Source organism: Mytilus californianus, unplaced genomic scaffold, assembly GCF_021869535.1.
Source record: "Mytilus californianus isolate M0D057914Y unplaced genomic scaffold, xbMytCali1.0.p SCAF_5, whole genome shotgun sequence".
Classification (NCBI taxonomy): Eukaryota; Metazoa; Mollusca; class Bivalvia; order Mytilida; family Mytilidae; genus Mytilus; species Mytilus californianus.
The window spans coordinates 2,533,141-2,546,517 of record NW_026262701.1 but is presented as its reverse complement, the minus strand read 5'-3'; the positions used below and the strand labels follow the sequence as shown (position 1 = coordinate 2,546,517).

Below are 13,377 nucleotides of genomic sequence, written 5' to 3'. Positions count from 1 at the left end.
TGTATATAACTTTGCAGTTTAAAAAAGATAAACATTATAGTTACCAGTACATGCTTTCTGAAGAATCTGATCCACTGCTTGCTCTAACTGGTCAAAGCTATTGACCTTGACGACCTTTGTCTGATCATCAGCAATGAGCTGAAGTTCATAGGAGTTGACAGCTGACCCAACACCTACAGATATCAGACCAATGTGATCACGTCTGGCACCATCGGCTTGTTGTGTAGTTTTTGCATTATTAGAAGAACCGCCGTCGGTCACTACAATGGCAATGCGAGGAACGTTGTTTCTTGCGCCACCGGTTTGAGAGAACATTTGTTGGCGCATGTTCTGTATTGCATCTCCTGTATTAGTGTCACCACCCATGAATTGCATCCCTTCAATGGCTTTTAGTGTGTCCCCTCTGTTTGTATACATGTTAAGTGGAAACTGCATAGAAGGATAACTGCTGTATTGCATTAATCCAACATGTACTTTATCTTTCCCGATGTCAAGCTTTGTGACGGCATTTTTCAAAAAGTTTTCTAGTTTCTGAAAGTTTCCTGAACCAACACTCGACGAGGAATCAACCAGAAAAGCAAGATCGGCTTTATGCAAGCATGCTGAAATGGAATATGAAAAAAAAACTTCAAAAAATATAAGTTTTTATATTTTCGACAAAAATATCCATAGATTTTAAACTTATTGCACTTAACTTTTGACATTATTTCAATAATAATGTTTTGACTCAGTCGTATACTTTTCAGTAGCTTGGTTCAAGTAAAGAAAATAGTTGATAACTGTACATTGCCTCTAAAATTATATACAACGATTGTGCAATAATGAAAATGACAAAGCGGAAACTTTGAAATGAATTGGAAACGTTAAACAAACAGAAAGTAATTTATATAGCTAAGGCAAAAAGTTGTTCAGAATATATTTTTAAAAAATCAACAAAAAAACTCGTAAAGTTATATTTTAATCTAGTAATGTTAATATATACCAAACAGATGAGATAAAAATATATTAGAAACATACAGACCTAGTAAGCATTTGAAAAAAACAAAATAAAAATATATGCAAAAACAAACACATTTGTGGTGTAAAAGAATGTTGTAATATCTAGGGTGTGATAAGAATAAAATGTCAAGATGTTTTATGACGCAAAAGCCTGTCTAGTCTTTCTTATCTATTATTTTCATGAATTCAAACACGTATTTGTTTTTATGTTTATCTTTGTTATACCAACAAACAAAGACTAAAGTACAAAAACAACTCAACATGAGAACAAAAGGAAAATAAATTCAAAAAAAAGTTATAAAGAATAATGGCTATATCTGCTGCTTAATTTGACCTCTTAAACCGTTGAAAGTAAAACCCAAAGAAAGTTTAATATGTAAATAGATAACAATATTCTTAATACTAAAATCTGACAAAAACTAAATTGCTAATAGAAAACTCATTATGCCATGATGAATATTTTTTTTATCAGATGTTGGACTTATGAGTTTTAAATATGCCCATGGTATTTTCCGCCTCCTTTTTTGTGGAAACTATTTAATTTACAAAAATAAAGTTTACTTTGAAATGCATCAAATAATACTGCATGCATGTACCTTATGCTTGGTACTTTTTTCTACGTAAAGAGATATGCTATTGTCATATTGAACAGATTTTAAGTCTGGAATATATCTCAACGTTTCCATATTCAGATTTGTTTGATTGATTGATTGCTAAACGTCCAGTGGCAACTATTTCATGCATGTTCGGGCCGTACGACTTTAAGTTTGAACCAGTTTGATGATTGTGTCACGTGACATACTTACATGTTGGAGGTGGCAGTTGATTTGGATTTGATGGCAACTCTGAAAGGTAACATTAAATTCTTTAACCTATTTGTAATCACTGTCAATAACACCAGAGCTTATGAAATTAAAATTTAAATTAAATTAACATTGATAAAACTATCAGAAAACAAAGTGATTGTGTGATTTTCTAGCAGTGTACATGTGGCGTATGTCCCAACGATTAAGCAATAAACGACCAACAAGCATGGTTTGCAGTTCTTGAAATGTTGACAAACGAGTACTTTTATTCAGGGATCAAAATCCTTGTCTTAAAATCCAATAATCTAATTTGATAACTGTAAAAATATATTGATTGATTGATTGTTGTTTAACGCCTCTTTCAGCACTATTCGTGGCAGTCAATTCTTGTTGGCGAAGGAAGCCGGAGTGCGCGGAGAGAATTACCGATAATCGGCAGTAAATCTGACAATCTTAGCCAATTAAGACTGGAGCCGAGCACACCTGCCACATGCGGGCGCAAAAATATATACTAGTACATTCTTACAAATAAACATAGCTGTCACCTCCTACAATTTCTTTTAGATTGTTTCTTATTAAACATCATCTTACTGGTGCAATGTGGGACACATTTCCTCATATTTTCACTTCAGGTCTATTTTAAGAAAGACTTGAGGTTCTAATAAAATTTTGTCGTACTTTTGAAGATGTAAACAAATTACAAATGCTTAAAAAGGCACAAAACTGCAAACTGCAAAGAAAGATTCGAGAGATTGTTTGAGTTTTTATCAAACAACTGAATATGAAGGAAACTAAATTTTACGAAAACATATAAATTTGCATCCATGTATCAAATTTATCTTCACCAGCAACAGCCATGTATGCAGCGGATAATAGCATTGCTATAGATGAAAAATCCTTAAGTTATACATTAAAACTCATAATATTTAATATTCTGAAAGATATTGATACCAACTTTTGGATTTTGACCCTAATATGAAAGTCAATACCAGTTAAATTAGACGCACCTCTTTATGTATTTTGTTTGAAGCGTCTTCTATGTGGTAAGACTTGAATAAAAAATTGTTTTATCTGGTGTACAAACTACTGTGAAAAGAGATCGTAAAACAGTTTCGTAATCTTATAACAGGAATTGTGTTATATCTTACCATTGCACAACTTCGTCGACAATGAACTTGAAAGTGAATTCAAAGCACCATAGTTTTCTGCTGTTAACATATATCTGTGACTTGGACTGCTGCTTACTGAGGACAGTTCGTCCATATCTATTCCCGAACCTACTCCAACTCCATACATAATTATATTGTTGTCCTTTGCAACTTGTCCCTGAATTTTTGTCAAATCCTTGGCCGTTGAAGGCCCATCAGTTATTAGAACGCCGATATGAGGAACATTGCTTCTTGCTCCGTGAATTGGGTTAAATGACGTATGAGTGACGTAAGTTAATGCATCGGATGTATGCGTCCGACCAGAAATATAAGGAATTCTGTCAATCGCGGCTAGCACATCCGCCTTTGATGCATAAGCATTTAAAAAGAACTGGTTGTAAACACCAGAACTAAACGTCACAACACTTATTTGAGTTTTGTCCGGCGCTATCTTCATATTGTTCACAGTTTGTTTTAAAAAAGATAACTGTTTTTGAAAATTGTCTTTCCCCACATCATCTGATGTGTCAACTATAAAAGTTATATCTGCCTTTGTATCACATCCTGACAAACAAATAAAAAGTAGATATTAAACATGGAGATTCTAAACAGTACAGTTAAAATATAGAAATTAAAAAGTTTGGAAGAAAAAACCAACAACACAAAGCAAAACAAAACACACACACACAATCGTCTTGATATATAACAATTAACTTAATTAAAATTGTATCGGAATAAATGTATAAAAACTTTATTTAGAGGCACAATAAAATGTCTTGTTTAAAAACAAAACCTGAAGAGTGCAATATCAATGAGATGACGTCTACATATCATTTGCGTTAGAATCTATAGGTTGGTATAACCAGTTAGTGTAGGATAAAGGATAAGACAATAGGTAATCTTTACTGTTATCAAAAAGAAATTTCATTAATTCGGTCAAGATTTAACCATTTTTTTCTCACATAAATGTAGAGATTCACTATGGTACAATTCCAAATACAGATATTTGATTTAAAATGGAATCCCATGACAAGCTTTGTTATATTATTTGCATAGCAAACAAGCTAAGGTGCATCAATATTAACAACTTAAATTGGGAAGTACGATCTTGTTTTCATTATGACGCCCATTCAGGCAGATGCATTAAAACCGTTGGAATAATTTGCAAATCTTGTATAACATTTGTATTCAGGTTTGATAAGATATTTACAGTAAGTCTTATCAACGCCTACGAATGTAAGTTCTATAAGCTTTAATAAAAAGCCATGTCACAGATCCGCTTTCTTCAACAACAAATTTTGTAAATATATTTATCTTGGCTTCTATGATGTGAATTGATTTCTTTGAAATTGGGGTTTCGAGGTATACCACTTGTTTCATGCTTTCAATCTTTTAATTAGCTATCAAAACTTTTGGTCCTGAGATTGCCGTACCTGATGAATGTTAAGTTACTCCAGAAACAAGTGACGTATGCTCGAATAAGGGTATCATATGTTTTTTTACACCAATTCACACACACAAACAAAAATCAAAGAAAATAACACAAACTTCCGAATTTCTAACTGATATTGTCAAAAAGATGCTTATATTAGTCATTTGATGGTAAAACGTTACTAATTTTAGAAGGTTAGAGAGAGGCGGCCATTACACATATAAATTATGCACTATCAGATTTATTTTGAGAAAGCAATGTCCGCGAATTAATAGGAATTAGAGGACCACTTCTTAAGTTTTTATTTCAGTACCATCAAATAGCAGTGGTTATGTATTTCTTACATCACTATCAAGAATCAGTGTTTATATTTTTTCTGCACCACTAGTTGTAGAATTATAGCTTATGTTTTTTCTAGCGTCAATATCAAGGATTCATGCTTAAGTTTTTATTTTATTACTAGTAGGATAAGGGCTTATTTTTTTCCTGCATCAGTTTCAACGATCAGTGATTATGCCTTTCGTGCATTAGAAGGAACAGTGCTTATGTCTTTTGTGCACTACTGGGATCAGGGCTTATGTCTTAAGTGCATAAGAAGGAACAGTGCTTATGTATTTTGTGCACTAGTGGGATCAGGGCTTATGTCTTTCGTGCATTAGAAGGAACAGTGCTTATGTCTTTTGTGCACTAGTGGGATCAGGGCTTATGTCTTTCGTGCATTAGAAGGAACAGTGCTTATGTATTTTGTGCACTAGTGGGATCAGGGCTTATGTCTTTCGTGCATTAGAAGGAACAGTGCTTATGTCTTTTGTGCATTAGTGGGATCAGGGCTTATGTCTTTTGTGCATTAGAAGGAACAGTGCTTATGTCTTTTGTGCACTAGTGGGATCAGAACTTTTGTCTTTCGTGTACTAGTAGTATCAGGGCTAATGTATTTCTTGCATCAGTTTTGAGGATCAGCGCTTATGTACTTTTTTGTGTTAGTAGGATCTGTTCATACAATTTCGTGCACTAGTATGATCCGTGCTTATGTTTTTCTTCCATTAGAAGGATCATGGCTTATATTGTTTTTTCGTTAGAAGTATCAGGTCTTATGTTTTTTCTTGAATTAGCAGCTAATATAATGCTAAGACTTAAAACATGACAATCCGAGCATTAGTGTAACTCTGATTTTTTTATTTGAAAATGTTCCAAATTTTATTGTCAAACGTACAAAATAAACCAAAGTAATGCCTCAACTACAGTATCACACTAGACTGAACTACTGTTTATTCTAGCTGTTCTCTGTATATTTTAAATGAAGATGAATTTGTCCAGAAAATTAAAATAAGATACCGGTTTCTGTCCACACGATAAATGAATAACCTGTATCAAGAATGTTTGAGTGATGGAGTTAAAAGATATAAACTAATTTATAAAACGTACATCAAATACTAATTGGACAGTCAAAACTTAAAGGTTAACATTGACTGAGGATTTAATTACTTTATTTATACATTAAAAAAATACAATAACATGGGTCTTTTAAATTATTACATTATAGAAGCACTAGATACTGAGTGGATACCCGCGGAGATAGAAAGTCAACTATCTAGTGATACCGGCCCATGGCAGTCTTATTTAACCTTTGATCAGTGTCAAGATATTGGACAAAATTACTGTCAAATATCAGATTAGGTAGAAATTTTGTGTTGCTCATTGGACCATATGTGTAGTTCTCATACAAAGATAGGCTGTTCCTTACGCATTTAATTATATTGTGATAATATATGGTACATTCTTGATAATTAAAACAAAGATAGGGAAAGGTATTACTCGTCGAAAAAAATTTCTTGAATAGAAAAAGGCTTCATTCTTAATTCAATGTTCTGCCTCTTTTTCCTATTTGAAAACATTTAGAATTGCACGAACACGACAACCCAGTCGTAAAATTGAAGAAAAAGATTAAAAACAGAATTATTATTAATGTTAAATCTTAAGTCTATCTCTCTATATGTCTAACTTAAGTATACTGTTTGTTGACCACTAGATGTCTTTTGGTTGTTTAAATTGTCGAGATGTTAACTCATTGAAGTATTCCCCACATCGCTTTGTATTCATTTTAAACCTATTTCAAATGAGCAAGTCGAAAAATCTCAACAATGGGATTGAAAGGATAAAATGTCTATCTATATTTTGCTTCATTATATAACCAAGTCAACGTTTTGTAGCCATATTTTAAATGTTAAAAGATAGGATAATAATTACTTTACTGTTTTCAAAATTTGTTGACCCCCAAAATATATGTTTTAAAACTAGGATAAGAATGACGACTTACCTCCTGAATTTTGTCTTTTCGAAAGAATCTCCGCCGTAATGGCGGAGACAAGAATAAGGATGCCCGCAAGTCTGCGTACCATCCTTCGAAAATGAAATATGAAATTCTAATCTATAACAAGGCCTGATATAGTAGAAAGGTGAGGTCAAAGGACGCGTGATCTCCGTCTTTTTTGAAACTAAAGTCTTATCTTTCAGGAAGACAATTGCATAAAGAGGTAACAAAAGGAATCATTCATAAAAGCCAGCTACAGGTTAAAGGAAATCATAGCCGATCAGCAGACTAAATTTTACAATTTTACGTGTGTTTTGTCTAGATCTAAAATTGTTATTTTATATTTTGAAAAAACTTAATTCCTGCTGTATGAATTCACAGAACTTGCTATCATTTAAAATTGTAACTTTTTGCCGGCAGATAGAAATCAAAGGCATGAAAACAGTTTAAAGTATGCCTCTAATTATTTTCAGTATATATATATATATATAGGTATACATGTTTATGGTATTGTTTAACAGAAAGGATATCCCCATATGTGACCTGCAATGGATTTATGGTCCGCCTACAAGAGTAAATTTAACTGATAAGAAATGGTTTAGTTCTATTTATGAAACACCAAATGAATGAAATAATACTACAATTCACAAGCCAACATTTTTCCATTCCCATAAAACTATCCCAGTATCAGGTCCTTATCAAAAGGCTTGAACAGAAGTTTGTTGTGTAAGATTTCTTTGTTAGATACTAAGAAGTCAGTTGGGAAATACCATGATTTCATTCATTAGCGCTTAAGACGCAATTAACATATTGTTATTATCATTTACATGTACTAAGATTTCATTTATTGAATTATACCCAATAATTCATTTATTCGATTACAACTTATTTAAACACTACATTTTCATTGGAAGATTGCAATTACACTTCACACAAGTTTCATAGATTGCATTCCTTGAGACTGTGTCCACTGTTCCGATGTATAAAGGGAGAGGGGATCGTCTAAAAAAGAGAAGAAAGATATTAAAAGGAATATCCAAAATCATTATTCGAAAATAAACTGACAACGCCATAGCAAAAAAAAAACAGAAAAAAGATCAAACAACAGTAAAAAAAAAGACGATGGCACGGGATCATGGTCAATAATGGTTATATATATATATTCCAACAACACGGTTGTCAATTTATCAACAGTCTCTTTAACTGAGGACGAAATTAAAGTCTTATCTAAGGGTTTGAATTTTTTCCCTACTCCCAGTAACATAGATAATATGAAACTGGAAGATGACCTTAATAACTTTGCCAGAACCCTCAGAATCAAAGAATATTTTGGTAACAAGGATAATGAGGAAGACTCAGACACGTCTGACTCGGAGGAAGAAATCAGAATTCCGCATTTTAAAAAGAAGAGTTCATGGATTCCTAAACCTAGTAAATCTGCTACACTGGAAGATGTTATCGATAAAATCAAATCGGATGTTGTTCATCAAGCTAGCAACAAGTACTCGTCATTTTATAACACCTCTTCTGACGAGATAAAAGCCATACAATCGCTGAGAAACCGAGATGATATTGTGATAAAACCAGCAGACAAGGGAAGTGCCGTTGTGATAATGGACAAAGCTAACTACATCGCGGAAGCAGAGCGTCAGCTCTCTGATGAGAGATTTTATAAGAAGCTTGACTATGACCCTACTTCCGAGTTTAGTTCCAAAATTATTACTGCGTTACAAACCATGCACGATGACGGTCACATAGATGAGGATACAATCGGATACTAGTATTTAAAACCAGAGAACGCCAAGCCTGGTCGATTGTATCTTCTTCCCAAAAAACACAAGGTTAACAACCCTGGTAGACCCATTGTATCCGCAAACGGCCACCCGACTGAGAAAATCTCGGAATTCGTAGACTTTCATTTAAGATCTCATGTAGAAAATCTTCCTTCTCACATTCAAGACACAACAGATTATCTTCGTAAAATGGAATCCCGGAAACCCTCCTTGTCACTTTAGATGTCACCTCATTGTATACCAACATACCTCATGATGACGGAATACAATCGTGTAAGGAAATATGGGACTCTCGCAACACCTTAGAACCACCTACCGAATGTTTAGTCCAGCTGCTCACTCTGGTTCTGAAATGCAACAATTTCACCTTTAATGGTGAAAATTACCTTCAGATAAACGGGACAGCGATGGGGACGAAAATGGCACCGTCGTACGCCAATATTTTCATGGGAAAATTAGAGAAACAAATTATTTCAACATCTTTATCCAAACCTCTGTCCTGGTTCCGTTTCATCGATGATGTTGACATGAAATGGATTGAATCCCAACAAAAATTGGATGATTTTATCAGACATGCAAACAACGCACACCAGTCAATTAAATTTACATATGAAATTTCCAACTCCAAAATATCTTTCTTAGACACTAATACATCTATTAAGGACGGTGTCATATCAACAGATCTCTACTGTAAACCTACAGATAAGCATCAGTACCTTTCCCCCCAAAGCTGTCACCCCAAACACTGTACAAAAAGTATCCGGTACAGTCAAGCTCTCAGAGTAAAGCGGATTTGCTCCTCTGAGGAGGCTGTCACTAAAAGGTTACAGGAACTTCGCGGTTTTTTGACCAAACGAGGTTATAAGAAATTGGACATAGATAAGGGATTTGCGCGTGCTAATAACAACAGCCGCAATGACCTATTACAGTACAAACAGAAGAGGCGCAACAAAATAGTTGCGTTTGTTTTAACATACAATCCCGCCTTCACTAACCTTTCACGTTTGATCCGTGCCAATTGGCAAACTATTGCCAATCACCCAAAATTATCCAAGATCTTTCCCAATCCTCCTGTCTTAGCTTTTCGGAGACCAGCAAGTCTGAAAGACTTATTTGTGAGAGCTGACGTCTCCTCTAATAAAAGCTGTTCAACTGCAGGATGGTGCAAGTCGTGTGGTAACAGACGATGTCTGACTTGCCAAAAAATTCTGAATACTCAAACATTTACTTGCCACTCCACTGGGTCTGTGTACACTATATTTTGTAATGTAACTTGCAAAACACAGAATGTTGTATACCTTCTTCAGTGTCGATGTGGCATGCAGTATATTGGCGAGACAGAACAGCCTTTCAACAAACGCATGAATGGTCATCGAAGTGACTACACCTACAAGCCCGACCTCCCCGTAAGTCGTCATTTGAGATCACCTGGGCACGCCCAAGCTGATCTCAAAAACCTTACAATCACAATCATAGACCACAACGAGGGTTGGTCAAGGGCCGAAAGACTTGCTCGGGAAAGGTTTTGGATAAGAAAGCTAAGGACAGTTTCCCCAGAGGGCATAAATGAAAAAACATAGAATGAGTCACTCATTTTCCCTACCATCACTCATTTTCCTGACATCATTTGTTTCCAGTTACTCCGGCTTCCTTACTTGACTCTTACAGTTTTAAGGATTCTTTTGGAATTTTTGGAATTTTACTAGTTTAAATACCAGGGTTCTTTTCATTTGGTAGGGATATACAAGAACGCATCCACGTCCAACTTTTAACCTTAGCCCAAATTTACTATTATTTTTTTCTTTTCATTATAAAACTGCTATTTATTTGGAATGATAAATACGCAGCCTCTGTTTGTCATATTTTACCAGCTTATATCGATCAGTGCTGTTCTTTTGGGAATGTATTTACACGCAGTTGTTATAACATCTTAACTGACGTCATTTTGGAATTTTAAAGTTGTGCCAGTTCATATCTATAATTACTATTTTCATTTTAGGCATGTCTTTGAGTCGTTTTTTGGAAATTTTAAAAATTTATTAGCGTCTCTACATATGATGTTCGGGTGAAACTGTTTCACTTTTTTTATTGTATAGAATTCAAGATTGCTATAGTTTAATAATCAGAATAGATTTATCTGATTCATTTTACATCGTGCTCATATTGATGAAGGATATCTGTTATCCGAAATATTTATAGTTACATTTGTTCGTTTATTGTCATTTTTTGGTGATGTTGTACCCTTTTAGACTGGTTATATATATATATATATATATATAAGTCTAGAGATTTGCACAATATATATATAAACAAGTCTAAATTGAAAACAACGTTCAACCTATGATTGCGTTGGATAAAAACCGCAATTTTTATACGTGTGCATGCAAAACAAATTTCTTGGTAGAGTGGTCTAAATACAGCACAAACAACATTTTCCAAAAGACCAAAAATAGTGAAAAAGTATATTTTAACAAAACGCATTTGACTAGCAGGTCGAACAACGGATGTTCTTAAACCCTGCTGACTGCCATGGCGATTGCCAAATAAACGGATCACCAGATGTAAAAATGGATCTTAATTTATTAATTGAATACCAAACAGAAAACAATAAACTTGCGGAAAAGATGGTATACCGCAAACATGAGGTGCAAAAATTTGTACACCATATCCGGATTTCGACAATTAATGTCTCTTCAGTGATGTTAGGAATCGAAACGGTACTTGGAAGGCCATATAATTTACCTCAATTTGGGATTGACTCTTGAATTTTGAAGAGTCAAAATAGGATGAGCGGATCATATAAACCCGAAGGCAAATATAATACAAGCCCAAACGAAAAAATATAAACAAGTCTAAATTGAAAACAACGTTCAACCTATGATTGCGTTGGATAAAAACCGCAATTTTTATACGTGTGCATGCAAAACAAATTTCTTGGTAGAGTGGTATAAATACAGCACAAACAACATTTTCCAAAAGACCAAAAATAGTGAAAAAGTATATTTTAACAAAACGCATTTGACTAGCAGAGGTCTAACAACGGATGTTCGTAATCCCTGCTGACTGCCATGGCGATTGCCAAATAAACGGATCACCAGATGTAAAAATGGATCTTAATTTATTAATTGAATACCAAACAGAAAACAATAAACTTGCGGAAAAGATGGTATACCGCAAACATGAGGTGCAAAAATTTGTACACCATATCCGGATTTCGACAATTAATGTCTCTTCAGTGATGTTAGGAATCGAAACGGTATTTGGAAGGCCATATAATTTACCTCAATTTGGGATTGACTCTTGAATTTTGAAGAGTCAAAATAGGATGAACGGATCATATAAACCCGAAGGCAAATATAATACAAGCCCAAACGAAAAAATATAAACAAGTCTAAATTGAAAACAACGTTCAACCTATGATTGCGTTGGATAAAGACCGCAATTTTTATACGTGTGCATGCAAAACAAATTTCTTGGTAGAGTGGTCTAAATACAGCACAAACAACATTTTCCAAAAGACCAAAAATAGTGGAAAAGTATATTTTAACAAAACGCATTTGACTAGCAGGTCGAACAACAGATGTTCTTAAACCCTGCTGACTGCCATGGCGATTGCCAAATAAACGGATCACCAGATGTAAAAATGGATCTTAATTTATTAATTGAATACCAAACAGAAAACAATAAACTTGTGGAAAAGATGGTATACCGCAAACATGAGGTGCAAAAATTTGTACATCATATCCGGATTTCGACAATTAATGTCTCTTCAGTGATGTTAGGAATCGAAACGGTATTTGGAAGGCCATATAATTTACCTCAATTTGGGATTGACTCTTGAATTTTGAAGAGTCAACATAGGATGAACGGATCATATAAACCCTAAGGCAAATATAATACAAGCCCAAACGAAAAAATATAAACAAGTCTAAATTATATATATATATATATATAAACAAATCTAAATTGAAAACAACGTTCAAACCTATGATTGCGTTGGATAAAAACCGCAATTTTTATACGTGTGCATGCAAAACAAAATTCTTGTTAGAGGGGTCTAAATACAGCACAAACAACATTTTCCAAAAGACCAAAAAAGTGAAAAAGTATATTTTAACAAAACGCATTTGACTAACAGGTCGAACAACAAATGTTCTTAAACCCTGCTGACTGCCATTGGCGATTGCCAAATAAACGGATCACCGATGTAATAAATGGATCTTAATTATAAATTTCATACTAAAAAGAAAACAATAAACTTGCGGAAAAGATGATATACCGCAAACAAAAGGTGCAAAGGTTTTTGTACACCATATCCGGATTTCGACAATTAATGTCTCTTCAGTGATGTTAGGAATCGAAACGGCATTTGGAAGGCCATATAATTTACCTCAATTTAGGATAGACTCTTGAATTTTGAAAGGGTCGAAAAATGATGAACGGATCATATAAACCCGAAGGCAAATATAATACAAGCCCAAACGAAAAAATATAAACAAGTCTAAATTGAAAACAACGTTCAAACCTATGATTGCGTTGGATAAAAACCGCAATTTTTATACGTGTGCATGCAAAACAAATTTCTTGTTAGAGGGGTCTTAATACAGCACAAACAACATTTTCCAAAAGACCAAAAAAGTGAAAAAGTATATTTTAACAAAACGCATTTGACTAACAGGTCAAACAACAAATGTTCTTAAACCCTGCTGACTGTCATTGGCGATTGCCAAATAAACGGATCACCGATGTAATGAATGGATCTTAAATATAAATTTAATACTAAACAGAAAACAATAAACTTGCGGAAAAGATGGTATACCGCAAACAAAAGGTGCAAAGGTTTTTGTACACCATATCCGGATTTCGACAATTAATGTCTCTTCAGTGA

The 13,377-nt window shown here is 34.1% G+C and overlaps 1 protein-coding gene across 1 annotated transcript in view; it reads right to left on the bottom strand.

Annotated features, from left to right (window-relative positions):
- The window catches only part of LOC127701788 (uncharacterized), a 117,814-nt gene that overhangs the window by 99,716 nt on the left and 4,721 nt on the right, over window positions 1-13,377 (bottom strand). The window contains exons 2-4 of the mRNA XM_052205753.1: window positions 2,954-3,517; window positions 1,806-1,844; window positions 45-602 (exon numbers count right to left, since the gene is read on the bottom strand). Coding sequence (XP_052061713.1) covers window positions 45-602; window positions 1,806-1,844; window positions 2,954-3,517 — 1,161 coding nt within the window. The remainder of the gene's footprint in view (window positions 1-44; window positions 603-1,805; window positions 1,845-2,953; window positions 3,518-13,377) is intronic.